Source organism: Vombatus ursinus, unplaced genomic scaffold, assembly GCF_900497805.2.
Source record: "Vombatus ursinus unplaced genomic scaffold, bare-nosed wombat genome assembly UNPS02014770.1, whole genome shotgun sequence".
Classification (NCBI taxonomy): Eukaryota; Metazoa; Chordata; class Mammalia; order Diprotodontia; family Vombatidae; genus Vombatus; species Vombatus ursinus.
The window spans coordinates 33,358,105-33,381,323 of record NW_020954548.1 but is presented as its reverse complement, the minus strand read 5'-3'; the positions used below and the strand labels follow the sequence as shown (position 1 = coordinate 33,381,323).

Sequence of the window (23,219 nt, the reverse complement as noted above, 5' to 3'; positions counted from 1 at the left end):
TTTTGAACTTTTTCTCCTCTTACCCGCCCTTCTCAGTTTTCATTGTTGGATCATCCTCCCTCTATATAAGCAGAGCACCTCAATGCTGTATGCTGGGACCTTTTCCCTTCTGTCTGCATATCCTCTGTTTTGGTGATCTCATCAGCTCCCATGTATCCAATTGTCATCTCAGAACAGAGCATTCCCAAGTTTACATATCTGTCTCTCTTCTTAACTCTGGCCTTGCATTACCAGTTTTCTGTTGACCATCTTCATCTTGATGTCCTATTAGCATCTCGAATTCAGCATGCTCAAACTGACATCATTTATATTTTTGCCCCTTCTAGGTATTTCAAGCTTCTTTCTCGGTAAGAAGGATATGTTTGTTTTGAGCCATCCACATGTTCACAGCAGGTCATCTTAGATTTGGATTCATCCCTCTGTGGAGAACTCATTTCATCATGCTTCACCACGGCATTTGAGAAAAGCACCTCTGCCCTCTGAACCCTCAGGCACCCAAACACCACACCTTCCCTAGTTTTGTTGCAGCATCAGCTTTCCAGTCATCTAGGTTCATAACCTTAGAGGCATCCTTGGTTCTTCTTAACTACCAAAATCTTGTCAATTTAACCTCCACATCATTTCATATTTATCTCAGGGACACAACCCTAGTTTAGGCTCTCACCACCTCTTATCTGGAATATTATCCTCCTTCAGCCTCCTAATTGGTCTCCCCACCTAGTCCATCTTCCATATAGCTGTCTAAGGCATAGATCTGACCATTTGTCTCTCCTGATTTCACACATGCTGTTCAGCTCCAACCAGGCTTATTATACATTACTCTCATTCACATAGTCTGCATTTGAGCCAAGCTGGACTAATCTATAACATTCCAACATAGCATTCCATTACTTATCTCCAAGTCTTTTTACTGGTCATTTCCCAGTGCCTGGAATGTATTCTTTCTTCCACCCTGCTTTTCATGATCCTTCAAGGTTCAGTTTAGTTGCCAGGCCCTCTGAGAAGCCTTCCTTCATTCTCCCAGCTGTTAGAGTGCTCTCCCTTCTCCTCAAATTACCTTTACTTCTTTTTGTGTACTTTTTAATCACTCTCTAGAATAGAAACCCCTTAGGGGCAGAGACAGTTTTGTATCTTTTCATCCCTAGTACCTAGCACAGTGCTTTGTATATAATAGGCACTTAAATGTAAATTTGGCCTCCCTGTGGCAGATTTTGTTTGTCATTTCTCACCTCCTCTCATTTCCCATCCTACCTTCTGTGGGTATTGAGTGTGTTTTTTAAGTGGTCCAAACTAAGCAAAGGCAATGGGCAGTATGTCTGGTATTTGTGTATTAGTCACTCTCTTTGTCTGTGGATGGGCTGCCACTGGCAGGGATCAGCTGTTCTCAACCAGATTTTGCACTTCCCTTTCATTAAGTGCTTCGATGTACTGGTCAGTCTTGGATTATGAGTTTATAGAGTAGAAAGGCACCTTATGGATCTTTCAAACAGCTTTCCCAGAAAGGAGGATCTGTTTTCACTGAGCCATCCCCACTTTCATAATAGGCCACTTGGATCTGGATTCATCCTTGTGTGGGGAACCTCCCTTCTGCTTTAGCTGAGAAAAGCAACACTACCTGAGGCCTCTGAAGCATTATGCACCCAAAAGCCTGACCTCTCACCACCAGGGCCACAGATAACAGGTCAGACAGGAAGCAAGTATGTTGTCCACAAGCACGTTATCCTCTGGATGTTCATCATCTGTTACCTTGGAGTGCTGCAAAGGAACTGGCACCAAGTGTGAGTTCCCCTGGGGACTCAAGCACCAGGTATTTACTGACCCAGGTGCCTAACTGGATCTCTTTTCCTTCTCAACTCCATTCTTCCCTGGTGTTTGAAGACCAAGAAGTGTCTGATGTTCTTTGTAATCAATAGAAGCTCTGTCTAGCTGTTACTTCCCCCATCTCTTCCTCTCCAGAATCAGAACTACTGTCTGCTAAAGCAAAAACTTCTTTCCCTAGCTCTGTCTCCTTCACCTCAGCCCTCCCCTTTCCTGGTCCTTATCCTCTGCTCTCTGTTTGTATTATGCTTCCTAGAACCCCTGTGCTATTACTAACAGTTCCCTTCACCCTAGACCTTTCCTCCCACATATTTTCCATCTTCTTGTAAGCATCGCATCCTGGCTGCTTCCAGAGGATGTTAGAGCTCTGGCATCCTTTGTCTCCTGAATGCTTCTCTCACATATCCTAACAGAATGGGACATAAGGAAGTGTAGAGATACTTTTTGTTCCTTAGTATTACTTCTAGACCTTCCTTCCACTGCCATTACTTGGCAAACTTTCCTCCTTTAAGATTACCTTAATCCATCTACGTCACTTTGTCCAGATCCTTGCTGCATGTATTTCTCCAGCTAATTCTTCCTTTCACAAGGAGTTCAGCACCCAACTCATAGTTTTTCTTTCCATTCCAACCCGTTCCTTCATACTTGGATATTCTAATAAACATGTTTATATCTCATCAAACACATTGGCCTTCTATTTCATCCACCTTTTCAACTCACTTGACTTACATCTTCACCTCTGCCCTTCACCAGAGTAGGTATTCTCTCAATCTCGCCTTAACCCCTGAATTGCTACTCTGATATTCCTTTCTCTGATAATAATTTCCTATTATATCATCTCTATTTTTGCTTCATTCCTCCTTAATCTGTTCTTTGCCTTCGCTGTGACCTCCGAGCCTCTTTACCTCTCCCTGTTCTTTCGATCCATCACAGGTGCTTTCCCTCACTTTCTGCCTTTGAAATCTCAACTGAACAGTTAGCCAGTTCAACTATCCACTATCCTTTATATTTGAATCCCTTGCCCTCTTGTCCTGTTGCCACACAGGACTTGCCAAATTTCAGCCTTGGGTTATCCCCACCATCTTGTGTTACTTTTGCTTAACTTGCTGCTAAATATCAATAGAGGAAATTGTACAATCACTATCTGGGTCTATGGCAGATTTATGTTATCTAATCTCCATTGGGCCCTCACTTTTGCATAGGAGTCCTTTTATTCTTTCCTGACGGACGTGAAATTGAAGCTGCCCCAAACTTTCTCTTTCCTCCTTAAGCTGTCCTTTCCTCTGTCCTTTTCAGGAGAGGACCCCAGCTCCTGTTTTATAGAAAAAAATGTACACCACAGTCTCCCTTACCACTTAATCAGCTTTTATTAAGCATATAATTTATCCCAGGCACCAGATTAGGGGAGAGGAGTACAAAGACAAAATGAAATCGTCCTTGCCCTTGACTCAAGGAGTTCACATTTCATCAAAGCTAACACATACATGGGGAGTACACATATATGGAGATTTTAAATATATATAAAATAAATCCAGAGTAATTTTCTAGGAGGAGACGAGGGCTCTGGGAAAAGCTCCATGTCATAGGAGATGCTTGACCAAGCTTACAAGGAAGCTGGGGATTCAAAGAGGTGGAGATGAGGAGGGGATAGCCCAGGCAAAGGCAGGATGGGAGAGGTGGGCTGTCTTGTGTGAGGAGGGGCAACTAGCAACAGAGTGAGTGATAAGGAGTCATATGTAATCAATCGGGAAAGGGGAGCTTGCAGCCCTCTTGTGAAGGTTTCTAAGTACCAAAGGGAGGAATTTATATTTGATGCTAGAGGCAATAGGAAACCACATGAGCTTCTTCCCTGGGTTACATCACCAAACCCCTCTCGCTTGTTTTGTCCCATTCTCACCTTCTTTGCTGTAGTCTCTTAGGAAGACAGGGCCCTTAACTTTGTAAAGGTCAGCTTTTCTATTTATACTCATCTCTTCTTGTCTCTTCTGGGAACTTACCCCTTCTCCTATACCTCTTCTCCCTCATCATCAGTCTCCTTGTTTCTTCCAGGAACTTACCCTTCTATACCCCCTCTCTCTCACCACCAGTCTCCTAACTATTGACTCCTCTCTTGCTTCTTACAAACATGCCTGTTTTTCCCATTCTTAAAAGCTTCACTAGATGCTGCCACCCCCTCAGGCTTTCATTCTGTATCTTCTCATTTTAAGTGTAAACTCCTAGAAAAAGACATCTATACTCATTTCCTCAACTCTACTTCTTTTTCAGTCCTTTGCCATCTGGTTTCACAACCAACCTTATACTGAAACTATTATTTCCAAGGTTATCAGTGAGTGATCTCTTAACTGTCAAATCTGACAGCTTTCAGTGTTCATCCTATTTGAACTTCTCTGCATTTTTTTTTGGGGGGCTAAGCAATGGGGTTGAGTGACTTGCCCAGGGTCACTCAGCTAGTAAGTGTCAAATGTCTGAGGCCATATTTGAACTCAGGCCCACCTGACTCTAGGGCCGGTGCTCTATCCTCTGCATTTTTTGACATCATTAGCCCCACTCAGTCCCTTCTCCTCCTTTGGTTTCCATAACACAGCAGTTGATCTCTGTTCTGTCAGGTACTAAATTCCTTGAGAAGTGAGGAACAAGGCTAGTAGGAATACTTGTACTTACCTGGATTTCCGTAACAAAGTTCTGTCCTGGTTCTTCCCCCACCTACCAAACTAATCAGCGTCCTTGTCTCGATCACTCAATTTAACAGGCATTTGTTAAGTTTCTTGTAGTACGCTTCCCACCTCCTAAGGATGGGTATCATTCAGTCCCTGGTCCTCTTCTTTCTCTATACTTAGCCTTCTGCTCAATATATTCAGTCATCAACTCTACACAGATGACTTCACAGTCTAGATATTTAGCGCTGATATCTCTTTTGAGATATCTCTGTTCCAGCTGCCTGCTGTCCACTTGCATCCAAATGTCCTGTTGGCATCTCAAATTCAACATTCCCAGAGCAGAATTATCTTCCTTCTCCTAATTGCACTCTTCTTCTAAACTTCCTTATTTCTTTTAAAAAAATTTTTTTCTGGGGCAGCTAGGTGGATAGAGCACCGGCCCTGAAGTCAGGAGGACCTGAGTTCAAATCCTACCTCAGACCAAACACTCGACACTTACTAGCTGTGTGACCCTGGGCAAGTCACTTAACCCCAATTGCCTAAAAAAAAAAAAATACAAAAAAAATTTTTTTTTCCATTGCTACCTTTTGTTTCTACATGACCTTTATTTCTGAATACATCCTTCCCCAGTACCCTTCCCAAGAAGCAGTCCTTTGTAACAAAAAAATAAAAAAGGAAGAAAAAAATCAGTTCACCAACACTGAATTAGTGGAATCAAGTTCCGTACCCATGTTGCCCTACCTGTACAAAAAAAGAAAAGAAATCCTTTTTCTCATCTACTCTTCACTTGGCCAAACTTGGTTATTATATTCACCCAGCATTTAATTTTACTTCTAAATAAATGTTGATTTGTACATCACCAATATTTCCTCATGTATCACTCCCCTCTCCCTGTCTTTTATTCTTTTTTTTTTTTTCAGTGAGGCAATCAGGGTTAAGTGACTTGCCCAAGGTCACACAGCTAGTATGTGTCAGGTGTTTGGTCTGAGGCCGGATTTGAACTCAGGTCCTCCTGACTTCAGGGCCAGTGCTCCATCCACTGCGCCACCTAGCTGCCCCCCTGTCTTTTATTCTTAACAGAATAAAAAGAGGGGGAAAAAGACTTAAGCAAAATTAACAAGCACATTGAAACAGTCTGGCATTGTTTGTAGTGTTCTATATCCATAACCTGCTGCCTTTCCAAAGAAAAAGTCTTATCATATCTCTTCTTTGGGGTCAAGCTTGATAGTTATAGTTTCACAGCATTCCATTTCAGTGGTTTTGTTGGTTTTTTTTGTTTTGTTTTGTTTTTTCATTTGTCTTGTAGTTATTGTCTATGTTGTTTTCCTGAATCTTCTTGGTTCACTTTACATCAGTTCATATAAGTCTTCCCATACTTCCCTGGGTACAATAATATTCCATTACATTCATGTAACCATTTCTTTAGCCATTCTCCAATCAATGGCTATCTACTTTGTTTCTAGTTCTTTTCAACCCCATAATGTGATGCTCTAAATATTTTGGTGTATATGGTTCCTTCCTCTCTGTCTCTGACCTCCTTGGGATGTATATCTAGCAGTAGGGTCTCTGGCTCAAAGGATGTGCACATTTTATTCATGTTCTTAGAATAATTCCAAATTCCTTTCCAGGATGATTAGACCAATTTATAGCTCTTTCAACAATGTATTAATATTCCTGCCTTCCCACAGCCCCTCCAGCATAACTGTTCCTGTCTTTTGTCATCTTTGTTAGTTTGCCAGTGAGATGAAACCTCAGAGTTGTTTCAATTTGCATTTCTCTTATTAGTAGTAATATGGAATGATCTTTCATGTGAGTGTTAATAGTTTGCAGTTCCTTTGAGAACTGTTTATGTCCTTTAGCCACTTACCTACTAGGAAATAGTTCATGACCTTGACACATTTGTGTTAGTTTAGGTATCAGATCCTAATGAGAAATAGTTGATGCAAAGTTGTTTATTTTTTTAAATTTTTACCCATTCGATAGCTTCCTAGATGCATTGATTTTGTTTGTATAAAAGCATTTTAATTTTGTATAATAAAAATTTATCATTTGTGATCATCTCTGACCCTTGTTTGGTTAAGAATTCTTCCCTTAGCTAGTGCTGTGAAAGATATCTGATCTGTTTCTTTAAAAAAAAAATTATGACATAACCTTTAACATTCAAGTTACATATCCATTCGGACATTATTGTGGTTTGTGATGTAAACCTAATTTCTGCAAAACTACCTTCCAGTTTTGTTTTGTTTTGTTTTTTTTAGCAGTTTTTGTCAATTGGGGAATTGTTTCTCCAAGTAGTAATAATAATCATTGCTAACATTTATACAGTGATGTAAAATTTGCACAGTACTTCACATACATTATTTCATTTGATCCTCGTAACAACCCTTTGAGGAAGGTGCTATTATTATCCCCATTTTACAAATGAGATAACTACTAAATTACCTCCACAGTTGTGCAGCCGGTAAGTGTCCAAGGCAGGATTCAAATTCAGAGCTTTCTGACTCCAAGAGTGCTGTGGCTACTAGATCACCAAACAACCTCAAGTAATTTGCATTCTTGGGTTTATTGAACACTGAGTTACTGACTTTGATTGTTTCTTATTCTTCCTTAGCTAGTCCATCCCACCAATAAACTTCTATCTCACTTCCACTTCCAAATGGTTTTGATGATTATGACCTAATTTGAGTTCCAGAATTGCTATTCTCCCTTCTTTCCTAATTTTTTCATTATTTTCCTTGAGATTCTAGGACTTTTACTCCTCCAAATTAATTTTGTTATGATTTTGCCTAGCTCTGTAAAGTATCCCCTTGATAGTTCGGTGTAAGCCTCATTATGTAAGTTCATTTGGGTAGTATCTCAATGTTACCATATCGATGTGGCCCAACCGTCAGCCTTGAATATCCCTCCCAACTATTTAAGTTTTTTTGAGAATGTTTTGTAATTGTGTTTACATAAGTCTTAAGTATGCTTCAGTAGATTGAACTCGCCTTTTTTTGGTGAGGGTTCTCCTCCTCCTCCTAGTACCAAAGTTTACAATCTTGTTCCTCTTCCTCACACTGGATATCTAACCCATTGCCTAATCCTGAGAGGCACTGTCTTTCACCAGAAAGCACCCTTTCTCCGGAATCAGAGAATGTGTGTTCAGATCTCCTCTGTCAAGCTTACTTACTGTGTCTGCAACCTTGGGCAAGTCACTTAACCACCAGGGATCTTGGTTTCCTTATCTGTAGAGATGGCTTTTGAAGTCCCTCTTCTTCTAAAGCGGTGATCCTATGATCCTTTTAATTCTGCCTCCAGACCTTCTCTTGTGTCCATCAGCTTCTCTGCACACAGTTGGTCGATCCTGCCTGAGCCATTGTAGTAGCCTCCTAACTGGTCTCCCTGATTCTAGCCTCTGCCCTTTCCACTCCATCTTCCACACAGCTGCCAAAGTAATCTTCCCAAAGCACAGGCCTGACCATGACACTCCCCTGCTCAGAAATATTCAGAGGCCCCCTATTTGCTTGAGAAGAAGCTACAGACTGGTGGTGAAGGCTCTCCAAGATCTGACTCTGGACATTTTCAGTCTTATTGCATGGTACTCCTCTTCATGCACTCTCCATTCCAGCCAAAGTGAACTGCTAGTGCTTTCTTCATTTCTCCATGTCTTTGTACTGGTTGAATGGAATCTTTCCTCATCCCTGCCTTTCAGAATCCTTATCTTCCTTCAGAGTTCACTTTAGGTACTACCTCTTCTGCAAAATCTTCTCTCATTCTCCCAGGTATAGGTGCTATCTCCCTCACACTTATTTGTGCACATGTGGTAAGTACAACACACGCGCGCGCACGCACACACATACACACATGCCCCACTCCAGTAGAATGTAAGCTTACTGAGGGCAGGGACTGGTTTGGTTTTTGTCTTTGTATTCCTAGTACCTAGCAGAAGAACTTACACATAAAAGGCATTTAATAAGTATTTATTGGATTGAATCTGATGAATATTTTTGACCACAACAACTCACTAAGGCTGTCTGCCAATGCATAGATTGGTTATTGTTTGCCTCAGTGGAAGAGCATACACACAAATGAAATCATGACTCTCAGAAGTAATCAAGTATATACAAAGCACTGTGTTGGATGTTGGGGGACAAAGATAAATAAGATGCAGTCACTGGCCTGGAGCTAGGAGTTCCAATGATTGTTACTTTCTGGAGTGGAAACACGTGCCATCTGTGTGCCTTCCTGGGTCACATAGAATGATGGGAAGGAAACTTGAAGCTATCAGATGAGGAGCCAGCCCTTACAGCAGCAACAATAGAAGCCAAAAGGTGGCTTCTAGAGTTCCCTTCATATAATGAACTTTGACTAAGTGTGAGACGTAACAAAATTTAAATAAGCCACAGTCTAGTAAGATACAAAGATAGCTATAATACGATGCATTGGAGAATTATGAAAGAAAATGCAGTATGAATTCTGGGAAGGAAGGCTGTTGCTGATTGGGGGGTATAGGATATGTTGTTTGAATTGTACTTTGAAGGAGAGATAAGAAGAAAGAAGGGGACGACAACTCAGTGTAGGGAACAACGTGAACAAAGTCAGGAGTTCAGAACATGTGCAAGGAGTAAAGATAAGTTCATTTTGACTAGATTATAGAGTGTTTGGAGGGGAGTAATAGAGGTCTGAGGAGGTCAGGCCTATATTATAGAAAGCCTTGAATGCTAAGCTAAAGAGTTTTGAAATGTATTTAGGAGGAAGGTCTCATACTCAAGATATGCAAGGAACTCATTCAGATTTATAAGACCAAGACTCTTCCCCTCATAGATAAATTGTCAGATATGAGTGGGGCAGTTTTCAGAGAAAGAAATCTAAGTCAGCAACAGTGTGTAAAAAAATTAAGGTGGAATAGAAAATGGTAGTTCTTGGAGGAGCTATGGGAAAACAGGCACATTAACATTAATGCAATGTTGGTAGAGCCGTGAATTGGTCTAGCTGTTCTGGAAGGTACCCTGGAACTGTGCCCCAAAAGTCACTAAACTGTGCTAAACTGTCACTAAACCATTGACATAGTGATAACACTCCTAGACCTGTATCCCAAAGAAATCAAAGAAAGAGGCCCATATGTACAAAAATATTTGTAGCAGCTCTTTTTTTGGTGGCAAAGAACAGGAAACTAAGGGGATGCCCATCAATTGGGGAATCGCTGTACAAATTAGGATATGTGAATGTAATAGAATGTTATGTTATGCGAAATGATAAAAGACATAATGGCAGAGAAACCTGGAAAGATTTATATGAACTGATACAGAATAAAATGAGCAGAACCAAGAGAGCAAGTTATATGATAGTAATATTATGAAGAAAATAACTTTGAAAGACTTAATGCTTATCAGTGAGAACAGTTCCAGGTTACCAATGATGAAACATGTTATTCACTTCCTGGTAGAGATCTGATGTTCTCAAAATGCAGAATGAGACATACATTTTTGAACATGGCCAATGCAGGGCTTTGTTTATGTATAGTTGTTAACTGGAGATTTATTTTCTTTTTTCCCCCCTAAATTGAGGAGGAGAGGGTGCCTGAAAGAAGAAGGTTAGGAAGGGTTGCTAAAAAAGAGGGTTATTGAAACTTTTTTTTTTTAAAAAGCACAGAAGAAAGAGGCCCTACTGTGTCACGTGATCTTTACACGACCACCAGATCACCCCCTCCTGGGGCTTTTCCACGTTGTCCTTGGCAGTGAGTATTGTTCCATTACATACTGAACTTGTCAAGACTGCCAGAAATATTTTCAACAAAGGATTTAGTTGGGGATTGGTGAAACTGGATGTGAAAAAGTCTTTCGATGGCATGGAATTCTTATTATCTGGTTCATCTAATACAAGCACTGTAAACTTAAGGGGACTTTGTAAAGCAAATATAAATGATGTGAATCTGGTCTGATTTTCACAGAAAAATGGAACATTGATAACTGCTTAGAACTGAAATCTCCATGGCAGATCAGATTCACCAAGTTTGAGGTTGACATCCGACACTGCCTTCTCACCAAACTCAGGAAAGAAATAAAAGCAGTGCAAACAGCAATGTATAAACCTTGGCTACAACACTAACTTTGGTTTGGCTAGACCAACAAATCCCAGGTCAGCTGTTTTTTAATTATTTAAGCAGGCTTGCTGGTCACCAAATGACCTTTAAAAGTGCCAAGTCAAAGTTGACTACGAATAACTTTGCAGGGGATTACAGGGCTAGATCCTTCCAGCTGCACACTGATGTCAATGATGGAACAGAATTTGGAGGTTCTTTTCATCAGAAGTGGGCAGGTAGGTGGCACAGCCGGACCTGAAGTCCTGAGTGTAAATCCAGCCTCAGACATTTATTAGCCGTGTGACCCTGGGCAAGTCTGTTTGCCTCAGTTTCCTCATATGTAAAATGAGTTGGAGAAGGAAATAACAAAATACTCCAAGAAAACCCCAAATGGGGTCACAAAACTTGGACACAGCTAAAATGACTGAACAACAGCAAAATTCATCAGAAAGCATATGATGATCTTAATACTTCCATAAACCTAGCTTGGACAACATGTCCCTCTTGTACTCAATTTGGCATTGCACCTAATATCAGATGGATCCCATTGCTTCTATTTCTGTACAGGTCACCAGTTCTAGTTTCACTGAAGTTGGCTACATTCAGATACACCCTGAAGCCTTGTGTGAAGCTCACATAGTTTGCTCTGGTTAAAAAGAAAGACTCTTTAGTGTTAAAGGCCACAGGCTGGAGCTCACCTTAGAGTCAGCCTTAGGACAACTGAAAAAAAACCCATGGACAGGGCATAGCAGAAGATTTGACCATGAAATATATTTGCAATGTTACCAGCAGGCTTTTTTTCCAAGGTAGATGATTTAAATAAGAAATGAACTAAATAAGAGTTATATTTTGAACATTTAGACACTTAACTTGCTGGTTTCTGATTAAGTTGATTCTCTGGTTATCAGTGCCGCAGTAGTGCAGTCACCTATCATTTAAATATAATAGACCTTTATGGATACTGAAAAAAATGCGCAGAAGAAAACAAGGAACGACAGAAGGAATTACAGACAAGCAGTGCAGCTTTGAAAGTTACATGTCAGATTTATCATATACTTTAAAAGAAAAGCAAACCACATAACAGAGATTCACAGTTTCATCTCCTACTATATACCGTAGTATGTATACACTATATACATGTGTTCTACTGTACATAGATGTGTGTGTGTGAGTGTGTACACACACACACACACACACGGAAATGTCCATTTTCTTTTGTATTTGTTAAGTTCAGAATTTTAAAAAATAAAAATTTGAAACTTTGGTAGACAATAGGGAACCCCTGGATATTTTTGACATGACAAATGGCAACATTTTTGTGTGAGAAAGATGATTCTGGCAGTTTCACGTGGATTGGAGAGGGGAGAGAGTGGATGTGAGGAAGGCGTATTGCGGTGTTCCAGGTGAGCACTGATGAAGGCCTCTCCTAGTGATGACAGGAGAGGGACACAGAGGTATATTTCACAGAAGTGAAATTGATGGAATTTTTTAACTGATTAAATAAGAAGGATGAAAGAGAAGGACAAGTTAAAGATAATAACCAAGGTTATGAACATGAGAAGTGGCTTGTAGTGGGAGAGGAACAGTATATATGGATATGAAGAATAATAGGTAGCATTGTTTCAGAGTTTACAAAGTACTGCCGTCTCACCTTCCCTGTGAGGTAACTGTTGTGACCATTCTTATCTCCATTTTACAGATGAGGAAGCCAAGGCTCCAGTCAGTTAAGTAACACACCTTCGGGAGCATTTAGTAATCTGCAGAGTGAGCTGTCTCACTTCAGCTCCAGTGCCCTCTCCTGTGGGTGGTCACCTTCCTCAAGCCTCTCTTTTAAAGGCTCTAATCATGAACACCTCCCAGGGCACTGTGGGCAGTGACCCCGTCATCCTTGCCACGGCCGGCTACGACCACACTGTACGCTTCTGGCAGGCACACAGTGGGATATGCACCCGCACGGTGCAGCACCAAGACTCGGTATCCTTTGGAGTGGAGCCCCCTTCCAGGTTTGGGGACTCGGGCCTAGCCTGTGGAAGAAGGGCCATTGTTACTGCAGAGCTTGAGCTCTGGAGCCAGATCAGCTAGTGTGGGATAGGGGGTGCTGTAGGAGTGAGAGGAGGGTCACACACCATTCCTACCCATAAGACAGTGTGTGATTGAGGCAGCTATGTGTTGACTCAGAGTTAAGAAGACATGAAACTGAAGCTTGCCTTAGACACTTGTGAGCTGGGTAACTGTAGGCAAGCCACTTAACTTCTCTGTGCCACAATTTCCTCATTTATAAAATGAGGCAGTTGGACTCAATGACATGTGAGATGCCTTCTAGCTCTAAATGTATTGACCCTTTAAGTCAGGCCTGCACAATATATGGCCCGCCAAAGAATTTCAGGCAGTCCACGAAAAATGTAGAGGATATAAAACAGTCCTGCACAACATACCACCGCTTTGGCAGGCCGTATGTTGTGCATACCTGCTTTAAGTCTTACTTACTTCCTTACTTTTGTGTGGGGATCTTAGGGAATCGTGCAGTCCCACCCTCCCATTTTACAGAGAAGGAAGCTAAGGCCCAGTGAGGAGAAATAACTTGTCCAAGGACATAGATCAAGTTAATGGCAGAGGCAATACTAGCATCGAGTTAGTCTCAATCAGTAAACATTTATTGAGCACCTACTGTGTGCCAGATATTGTGCTAAGCACTGACTCTATCCGGCATTCTTTCTATGCCTCTTGAGAGATGGGTGAGGACTATAGTAATTGGACAAGGAAGGCTTCCTGTAGGAAATGGAATTGAAATTGGGCCTTGAAAGATTTGAAGAGTCTGAGGAGGGAGGAAGGTGAGAACAGTGTGAGTAAAGATGTAGGGGCAGGAGGGGAGCAGGAGGAGGGAGGGGGAAGGCAAAGTTAGGTTAAGAAGGCCTTAAATGCCAGGCTACGCAGTTTGGCCTTGCTGCTTAGGGCCATGAGAGCCCTATGTTGTGGATGTTTTGTATGTGTTTGTGCCTCTTCATGCGCTGCCTCCCCACCTGTCCCAGGCCTGAGGCTTCTGCCCGAGGCAAGGACTTCCAGCTATTTGTCTTGTCACAGTCTGGCTTTCTGGTAGCTTAATGAGCAGTCTGAGTAACAGAGAAATGTTATAATAGCATCTTTTGTTCTGCCCTAAGCTCTGTCCTCAGTCACCTTAACCTAACCACCTAGCAAGTGAATGCCCTGGAGATTACCCCAGACAGAAGCATGATTGCCGCCGCAGGTACCCACGCTGGACTGGATGGGATGAGGGAGCATCCTGGATTAGCACCGATTACAAATCTTTGGCACCAAGCCAGACCAGTGCCCTCTCAGCCAGGGCCTGAAAGTGACAGGCCCTGCAAACCCTAATGTAGTGATAATATTGGAAAGATAGAGGTGGGCTATGGCTTGTGACATGAAGCAGCCCCTCCCAAGATTTCGGGAGCTGGGTGTCTCAAAGATTGGCCACTGTTTCCACTACTGACACGGGCAGGAGGGGAAATATCAGTGCCAAGAACCTCATACAGGAAGCTCTGCCACCTTCTGAGTCCTAGCCTTGCCACCCAGCTGGTCAGGCAGTAGGCACAGCAAAACCATTTTTCTTGCTGATTCCTCTTAATACAGTAAGATGGAGAGGTGTGGATGCTCTGGGGCAGAGTGAGGGAAGGGCCCCTAGAGAATCAGTGGCCTAGCATAAAGCCCTGAAGCTCTTGGAGGGATATCTCTTATCCTTTCCTCTCTGTTCTGGACTAGGGTATAAGGACAGAGACGTTGGTGGGTGCCTTCTGTGCCCCCCAGGCAGATCATGCTATCAGTCATCTGTCTTCAGGGCTTTGTGGCCATCAGCCTGGCTTTCTCTCATGCCTACCCATGGCTCACCCCAGGGTCTTACCACTAGTGTTGGGAGGCCAGGCTAAGAGGGTAACTAGTAAGACGGCACTCGTTCCCCTCAGGTTATCAGCACATCCGAATGTACGATCTCAATTCCAATAACCCCAACCCTGTCATTAACTACGATGGAGTGAGCAAGAACATCACCTCTGTGGGCTTCCATGAGGATGGCCGCTGGATGTACACGGGAGGAGAGGACAGCATGGCCAGGATCTGGGACCTTAGGTGCCAACCCAGGGACCAGGGGAACACCTGTCTATGTCTGGGTAACGGGGGACCAAAGAAGGCCTAGTGTAGTTTGAGGAATAAGGAAATGAGAATGATTCGGCCCACTCTGGAAAAACTGGGGATGAGGTCCTTGTCCCGGGAATCAGGGGAGCATGTCAGGCAGATTTTTCCTGCGTCTCAAACAATATTGTTGAGGGCCTGCCTTCCTGCTTACATCCTATGAGCTGAGCTGAGGAACACCTGTTTCTCCACAGAGTGTCAGACCTGGAGCTGCAGCTCAACAGGGGGCTGCCACACTCCCAGAACCCAGTTCCCCAGTGACAGGCCTTTTGGGGTTGCTGATCGCTCCCCAGGGTCTGGGTTTTCTGGCGACTCGGGGTAAGCAGTCAGAGTGACTGTGAGCTGCAAGGTAAGCTGGTGCATTGGCACTGCCTCAAGCACCAATGTGAGTTTGTACTTGATGCCAGGTCACGGAATCTCCAGTGCCAGCGAATTTTCCAAGTGAATGCGCCCATTAACTGTGTGTGTCTGCACCCCAATCAGGTAATCTGCTTCCCTCCCCCGCCCCCACCAGGAACCTCCTCTGTCCATGGCAACTGCCACAAGTGAGCTCTCTCTGGGCCTGGTGCGCTTGCCTGCAGTGGGCTGGTCTCTGGAGTGTTTCCCCTTGGAAATGGGCTTTGTGGGTGTATGTGAGTCTGAGTCTTTCCTAGGCAGAACAAGGTGATGGGGAGCTTTTGTGAGGAGGCAGGTGAGTGGGTGTTCATTCCTCCGTGCCTGCTTCTTGGGGTCCGACTATCAAGAGTGTGGCTGAACGGCAGTGACTGGGACAGTGGAGTGTGAGTCACGTGCAGAGCAGGCCTGCTGCTGTTCAACTCTTGATTCACATTTTCCTTTTGGGGCAATCAGTGAGTGAAGGAAAGGAAAAGGGGAGGTGCGATCCAAGAGCACCAAGCCCCTGGAATGAGCCACGGCAACATGCTATGGTCAGAAAGCTTTGCACCAAACAGTTAAAGCAGCACCAAAAATCGGGCTGAAACTCAAACCTATCCCTGTGCAGGGCGATGAAGTCCAGTCCATTGATTCAGTCCTTTAGATGTCAGATGGGCCCTTCCACTGCGGGTTGGGCATGGGAGGTCAGAGGTCTGCCCTCGGGTCATTTGGGAGGCATCAGAGACTGATCCTGCCATCCATGCAGGCTGAACTGATTGTGGGTGACCAGAGCGGCGCTATCCACATCTGGGACCTGAAAACTGACCACAACGAGCAGCTGATTCCTGAGCCCGAGGTCTCCGTGAATTCAGTTCACATTGACCCTGATGCCAGTTACATGGCAGCTGTCAACAGTACAGTAAGAACCATTTGGTTTTTTCCCCACTGAGGGACTGTCCGCTGCCCTGCCCACTGTTTGCATAGCTACCAAACTTCTCTATGGGCCCAGTCCTGTGGTCAGCTGTGCAGGAGGGAAGACCCCCAAGCTCCTTCAGCAAGAAAAGGAGGCTGAAGGAATCTCCGGAGCACTGCCAACCACTCTAGAGGCCACCCCCTCCTTAGAGTGACTTATCACTGAAGGACTCTGCCAATGAATTTGCATGCTCTTAGCCTGGCCAAACCCTGCCCAGGTCAGAATGGCTCCCCGTCTTTCCTAGTCCCAGCCAGCACTCCCATCCCAGGCCTCCCCACATGCCACACCTGGCCTGGCTCCCAGAGGCTCATGCCCTCCTTGTGGACATACTTTTTGGAGGTGACTGCCTCAGCTTCAGGTGCTCCAAGCCCCCTCTTCAGTACCACAAGCTTTGGGCTGAGTCAGTACCGGCCTTTGCCTTTCCTCCTGTTCATGTGTTGACATTCAGCCCCATCATGGGGTGACTGACTTGGGGCAGGCCTCAGAGAACTAATACCTTTATGCCCTTTGGGGAAAGTCATCTCAGAATTTCCCTCCTACCTCTCTCTCTTCGACTTTTTAGGGAAACTGTTATGTTTGGAACTTGACCGGAGGCATTGGGGAAGAAGTGACTCAGCTGATTCCCAAAACCAAAATTCCAGCTCATACAAGATATGCCCTGCAGTGTCGGTTCAGCCCAGACTCCACGTGAGTGCAGAGCAGGACCACTAGTGGAGGGAATCGGGCTAAGGCCCAATTAACACAGCACCTCTGTTTTTCAGTGAGGCATCTGGCGTTCTTTCACAGTATCCTGGGGGACAGGATGCAGAAGTATAACTCCCAGGATACTGCAGTAAGGTGTCATTGTGGTCCACTGAGTGACTAGGCCCAGGGACTATCTTATCTTACTAAGCACCTTCTATGTTCATTGGAGCTCAAGTAAGACATGCATGTTAATAAGGACAGTGCAAAGCAGGCTATGCCAAGGACCACAAGGAGAGTGCTCTGACACCTGATAACAGGGGGAGACAGCTTCCACTTGGGGCAGCCAGTGGAGACATCCTGTGGCAGAACCATATGGTACAGATGAAAGAACATTGAAACTGCAGTCAGGAGAATTGGGTTAAGATCCTGGCTTAGGTACCGATTAGCCATGTTACCTTGGGCAAGTGAGACTCCACAGTCAGCTTAAATCTGATATGCTTCACAAACAACTCACAACTCACCTCACATTTTTATGGCACATCTAAGATTTGTAAATAGCGTTTACTAAAAGTGGTCCAGCCTGGCCCATCATTCCAGACTATCTGGAATTTCATCAATTTGAGCTAATCCCTTTCCAGCTCAAAATCCTGTAATCCTATCAATGGTGTCAGCCTACTGGGACATCTGTCGGGGTGTGCCCCAGGGTTCTGTCTTTGGTCAGTTTTATGTTTGGTTCAGTCTTGGATGAAGGTATAGATTGCATGCTCCTCAAATCTGCGTGTAACAAGTGCAGGGAGGGGTAACCAACAGGTTGGATAACAGAATCAGGATGTCAGAAGGTCATGATGGGCAGAATCCAAGATGGTTGGAAAATAATAAAGAGGATAAAAGTAGTCTTGTGCTTAATTAGGTTCAGAAAATCAACTGCACAAATATAGGATGAGAAGACATGGGTAGCTAGTTCATAGTGACTGTAAGCTCAGCATGAGTCAGTAGTATGATTTGGCGACCAAAGAAAAATGACTGTGATGTGAGGCATTGGTAATAGAAATGGAGCATCCTGAATGAGGGAGGTCATAGTCCTGCTGAACTCTGCCATGACAAGACCACGTCTGGGATCTCGCTTTCAGGGTGGGACGCCATATTTTAAGAGGGACATGGATAAACTGGAATGTGTATGGAGGAAGGTAACGAGGATGAAGGCAGAATCATGCCTTAGGAACCTAGGAATGTGTAGCCTAAAGATTAGGACATATAATTGCTACTTCCAGTTATGTGAAGGGCTGTTGTGAGGATGGGGAGTTATACTTATTTTGAGTGGTTCCAGAGGCAAGTATAAGGACTAATGCATGGAAGTTTGAGGGAGATACATTTGAGTTGATCATAAGGAAGAAATGCCTGTGGCTGTATTGAGATATAGTGAGTTCCTTATCACTGTCAGTATTGAAGCAGAAGCTAGATGATCATTTATCAGAGATTTTCTACAGGAAATGTGAGCCTTAGGCAGGAAGTGCTCAGAAATTCCAGTGATGTTCACCCTTTCCTCTCCCAATAAACCACCTGGGAGAACCACCTGTAGGGAACAGAAGATGGAGCGTGGGTACAGGCAGGCTCTCAGGCCCGTGGCCTGGCTTGGCCTCCCATGAGCCTTGGGCAAGTCATTTAAATTCTCGAAGCCACAGTTACATAATCTGTAAAATGTGCCTTTTAGTACCTGCACTCCCTACCTCACAAGGTTGTGAGAAAAGCACTTTGAAACCATAAAACACTATGTAGAAATACCAAGTATTTCTTAAGAGGAACATGTATTTAGGCAGTGCACAGAGTGCCTGGAGATCCTGTCACAGCCATTGGTCTCCTTTCTCATCAGATTTTCCCCTTCCCCAGTACTTCCTACCCTCTTTGTCATTTAAGACCGAGATGTCAGACAAGCAGCCTGAGGCTCCCATACTCCCAAGTGCCAAACCATTAAAATGTAATTGGGAAATATTTAACGAAGTATACAGTAGAACATAGAGAATGTTAATGTGTGTTTTTCTGAGTCAGTGTGTGGCCTGGCGGGATCCTTATGCAGGGTTTAGCGAACCCCATTTCTGCTGTCAGCCTGATACGCTCAGTCTAGTGAAGACAGCTGACTTGGGGCGAGTCCTGTGAGGTGTGAGCCAGGGTATCCAGTCAGCCATAGGGAAGGCCTGGTGGTTTGGGATGGGTCCACTGGTAGAGCACTTAGGAGCTCTAACTTTCCCGTAGGCTCTTGGCCACCTGCTCAGCAGACCAAACGTGCAAAATCTGGAGGACCTCCAATTTCTCTCTGATGACTGAGCTGAGCATCAAGAGCAACAATCCTGGGGAGACTTCGAGAGGCTGGATGTGGGACTGTGCCTTTTCTGGAGACTCTCAGTACATTGTAACAGGTGAGCTTCTGCATCACAGGGCACTCCTTGGGGCCTTGGTGCCATTCCTTCTAGACTTAGAAACCAGACAGCAGAAAGCCCAGCTTTCTGAGCTGGGTCTCTGCCGTGGGGACACTCTGAGATAAGGCTGTGGTCTCCCAGAAAGCAAGGGCTTCAAAATCCTCATATTGGCCTTAGTAAATAAAGCCTAGCCTGGGGTCTGTACTGTCATGCCAGCCCCTGAGAGGGGAGTGTGGGGTTTGGAGTCAGGGCTGTACTAACGTCTTTACTGGCAGATTGTGTTAGAGGGACCATGGCCCTGAGGACAAGACACATCCATTGTGGGCAAGGAGAGGAGGGAAGTGACAGAACAGTATTCTAGTTACCTTTGGGAAGAACCTTCTTTTGGCCTGAGGCCTCCCCCCCGCCCCCTCCAGTAATAAGACCTCTTTTCCTCTTGTCTCCAGCCTCCTCCGACAATTTAGCACGGCTGTGGTGTGTGGATACAGGAGAGATCAAGAGAGAGTATGGTGGACACCAGAAGGCTGTAGTCTGCCTGGCATTCAATGACAGTGTCCTGGGTTAGCCTGAAAGCCTCCTCTCTGCTCTTGGGCCTTCAGGGAACAGGAGCTGCTCAAGATGGCACTGCTAGTCAAAGAAATTGGGCTTTTCTGACCATGGAAAGTCTCAGCTTCAGCTCAGAGCAGAATATCGTCTCTACCCCTTCTTGGTCTGAGGGCACTGGAGAACAGTTCACAGGAATGGAACTGGGGGAAGAGAAAAGGGACCTTGGGATTGAGCCTCCCACTGGCTAGTTGTAGGACAGTTTATGACCCTACCAGGGGCTTCCAGCATGGCCAGGACATTCCCTTTATACGTGTATGTACATATATACAAATAGATATCTCTTAGAGAAGAGTTGGACATTAAAGAGCCAGTTGCGTCTGGTACCTCTGCATACGGCGTCATCAGCTTCAAGAGTGAAGCAGTTCTTTTCAGGCTCCACCCCTCAGCCTCATCCTTAAACCTAACTTAACTCTTGACCTGCCATACAGAGAGTTTGGTGTGAAGGAGTAAACCCAGATGGTGCCCAGTCCAGCTGAGCTGTTGAAAAATAGAAAGAAGGTGGACCAGGCCTTGGAGACCTGGGATAGCAGGTCCAGAGCACGGCTGCTTAGAGGTGGCAGGCTTAGAAACTCTGGTCGCCCCCGAGACTAGAATGGAGGCACCTTGCCAGCTACTGCTTCGGTAGGATAGAAGGGCGTGGGGTTGGCTCCTGATCCCGGGAAGAGACTGCAAAACCCCGAAGGCTGGGATAGGATATGTCCAAGCCATCAAGTCAGCACAGGATCAGGACATTTGTGATCATTTTATTCAGGACTAAAACCAAGCTCTCCCCAGCACCTCCTGTATTAATAGAGAAACCCTGGTTTCCAGTAGAGAGACTTTCAAACCTGGCCTACAGCCCACTGGCTTGGCACTAAGGACCAGCTGCCCCACCCATGGACCTGGGGGGATCACGTCCCTGCTTCAGTCCTTGATTCCTGCAGTGACCAGGAACAGGCCAGGGCAGGCAGGGAAAAGAGAATCACCGAAGGTGCCTAGCCCTAAGGCTGTTCCTAATCTGGAAGATAATAAAAGCAGACAGACACACAAATGTTGCTTGGAAAACAAATGTCAATGCAGAGATAAATTAATCTCTGTTTCCGTGGACCTGTAAAGAAAATGTCCAAAATTAAATATCCCCCAAATTGAGACATGAAAATCTAAGACTCCATCTCTGACCCAGGCATTTCTATTTCCACCCCCACCATACGGTTCATACTTCATTGCCCTTCCTCCATTGCCCTTCCTGGGCCATGCTAACGAGGAAGAAGAGAAGGACCAGAGGGCTGGGGACATTCTTTTGGTACATCTGTTTCCTTTCATCTGTCTCCTGAGTGTTCCATCTCCTGGATACCTTTAGGAATTTACTCACCTTCTGCCCTTTGCACCCAGTAGATGGGGAGTTGGTCACAAAGGTTCTGGACTGGTCCTCGTACCAAAGCAGGGTCCACATCATGCCCCCCTAGCACTCCCAAAAACTCTTGAGTATATCTGGTGTCTTTGTTGGGACCCAGTGGCCAATCAGCCTGAACGAGAAATTGGCATTGTGAGCAGAAGGATCTGAATAGCACCGAAGGTGGGAAGATCTGAGGGGGCCATAGCTGGGGGATTCTCCCTAGCAGTGCCCACATTTTCCCATGGCTTCTCTAACCCCATCTCAGGCTGGAGGGAAGACTCCCATACAGGTTAATCTTGTGTTGTTGATAGAGCAGGGGGAGGTAGGGTCAGGGATTTCTCAAAGCCAAGGACACCCCCACCTCCCAACCCCCTTCATCCATCTGGATGCTCTGTACTGTCACTGCCCCCTCATTATTGGGAGAGGAAGGGGGCAGGAAGTCTCCCAGTCCACCCTAACCCTACCCTACCCATTGTCCCCGTAAGAAAACCCAGGGTATCTATCATCAGGTACAGCCGAGGGAAGATAAGAGTCCTCTGTTCCCCTGAAACCAGAGCCCTACTCTCTGCCCTCCCAACATGGCAGAGGGAAAGTCATCAGTCACTGGGGGGAGGAAACAGGAGCCCTTTGTCTCCGTCCTCCCAGCCCTTACACTACTGTAACTGAATCACAGGGGTATGGTGGGCAGCCAGCTGAACTTTGGTGTTTGTATCCTGGCAGAACATTACATGGTGAGCAAGGTCTCTCACCTGAGAGGTGTTGAGGACCACCTTCAGGGTCTCTCGGTCCCAGGTCTCCATCCTCCTCAGAAAGCAGGCCCTTTGTTCCCCAGGGCGATAACACACATAACCCTGGGGGCAGTAGTAGAGGTGTTTGGGGAAAGACAATCCCCCAAGCCTCTGAGGGGCTCACAGCATCTCCCTACCCCAAGCCCTGGAACTAGAGAGACAACATCCAATTTTATAGACCTGGAAAGTGGGTGAATGGCTGGCTTGAAGTGTGTTCCCTTACCTATCCAAGTCATACCTAATCTAGGTAGGGGAGGTTGACTCACGTTGTGGCTGTCAAATAGCACGGCCCAACTATGGTTGTTCTGAGGTGGGGTCACCACATAGGTCACTGTGTCCTGGGCCAGGTCCACTGTGGCTGTCTGGTTGGGCCAGGAGGTAGAAGGACTCAAGAATGTCCATCGAACAGCCTGCAGCATAGGCTGTGGACAGTGGGTGAGTTCAGAAGGGAGGGGATGGGCAAAATAGGAGTCCCCAAGTTCCAGTGATGCTGTGGAGACACAGTCCCTCCCCTATATCTACTGTCCATATCCATCTCATCCAAGCGTGGATATGGAAGGCTAGTTTCAGGCAAACTAGAAACAGGCAAGAGATTCACAGCCCAGTAGTTCTAGTTCCCATCTCTGAACACACAGCCTTAGGTGTGGGTTGAACTGCTGAACAGAGTAGAATTCAGACCATTTCGTGCCCGAGCCCGAGCCACCAACTTTCCCAGGACCACATACCTCAAAATGCTCCCCCCTCACACCCCTTACACTTAGGGTAGGGGGCAGCTGGGGGCAGGAACTTACCTCAGCAGGGCTGTGTGCCAAGCCAAGGAGCCCACCGACCACAGCTCCAGCCAAAGCTAGCAACAGTAGCAGCAATGCCAGGCCTAGGACTGGCCAGTGTGACCCTAGAAGCAGCTTGGAGCTCACCTGGGGAAGGCCATGAAGGACAATGTCAAAGCTAGCACTTTCTTTCCTCCACCCCACCCTCCCACCCCCCTGCATTTTGCAGGGGAATTCTAAATCAGGTCTTGGATATAAATAGAGCCAGGAAAGGAAACTCTTAGACAATTACTAGACTGTAACAGTAAGAGATACATCCAAGAATATGCAAACTTCCACATAACCTATAACGTACACAGTACAAATTGCCCTGTGCCTAGTAAGGGAGCTGCTCCCCAGATAAGAGGCATCATATTACTTATGTTACCCCTAGGGAGTTTAGTGGGTCAAGGGGTAGGAGACACTCACCTTGGAGAGCCCTCGCCCCTGAACCCCAGGTCCGCTGCTCTGTCCCTCCAT

The 23,219-nt window shown here is 45.2% G+C and overlaps 2 protein-coding genes and 1 pseudogene across 9 annotated transcripts in view; 1 reads left to right on the top strand and 2 right to left on the bottom strand.

The window, feature by feature from the left end:
* The window catches only part of LOC114043630, a 1,405-nt pseudogene extending 1,150 nt beyond the window's left edge, over positions 1–255 (bottom strand).
* Positions 1–20,905, top strand: part of MLST8 (MTOR associated protein, LST8 homolog) — a 25,701-nt gene extending 4,796 nt beyond the window's left edge. For 3 of the 8 annotated variants that reach the window (XM_027862950.1, XM_027862944.1, XM_027862943.1), the window contains 10 exons: positions 10,405–10,592; positions 10,686–10,772; positions 12,236–12,510; positions 13,729–13,780; positions 14,493–14,655; positions 15,126–15,201; positions 15,857–16,009; positions 16,626–16,750; positions 18,998–19,161; positions 19,608–20,905. In XM_027862950.1, the coding sequence (XP_027718751.1) occupies positions 12,382–12,510; positions 13,729–13,780; positions 14,493–14,655; positions 15,126–15,201; positions 15,857–16,009; positions 16,626–16,750; positions 18,998–19,161; positions 19,608–19,726 (981 nt within the window). In that variant the 5' untranslated portion in view covers positions 10,405–10,592; positions 10,686–10,772; positions 12,236–12,381 and the 3' untranslated portion in view covers positions 19,727–20,905. Of the gene's footprint in view, positions 1–10,106; positions 10,192–10,404; positions 10,593–10,685; positions 10,773–12,235; positions 12,511–13,706; positions 13,781–14,492; positions 14,656–15,125; positions 15,202–15,856; positions 16,010–16,625; positions 16,751–18,997; positions 19,162–19,607 lie in introns of those variants that run through there. The other 5 variants (XM_027862946.1, XM_027862949.1, XM_027862948.1 and 2 more) reach the window with 3 other exon arrangements.
* Positions 20,737–23,219, bottom strand: BRICD5 (BRICHOS domain containing 5). Its single transcript, XM_027862952.1, has 6 exons — positions 23,169–23,219; positions 22,722–22,847; positions 22,197–22,352; positions 21,892–21,993; positions 21,119–21,272; positions 20,737–20,854 (listed from the first exon to the last, which is right to left on the bottom strand). The coding sequence occupies exons 1-6, from the start codon at positions 23,217–23,219 to the stop codon at positions 20,760–20,762; spliced, it is 684 nt and encodes a 227-aa protein (XP_027718753.1). The 3' UTR covers positions 20,737–20,759.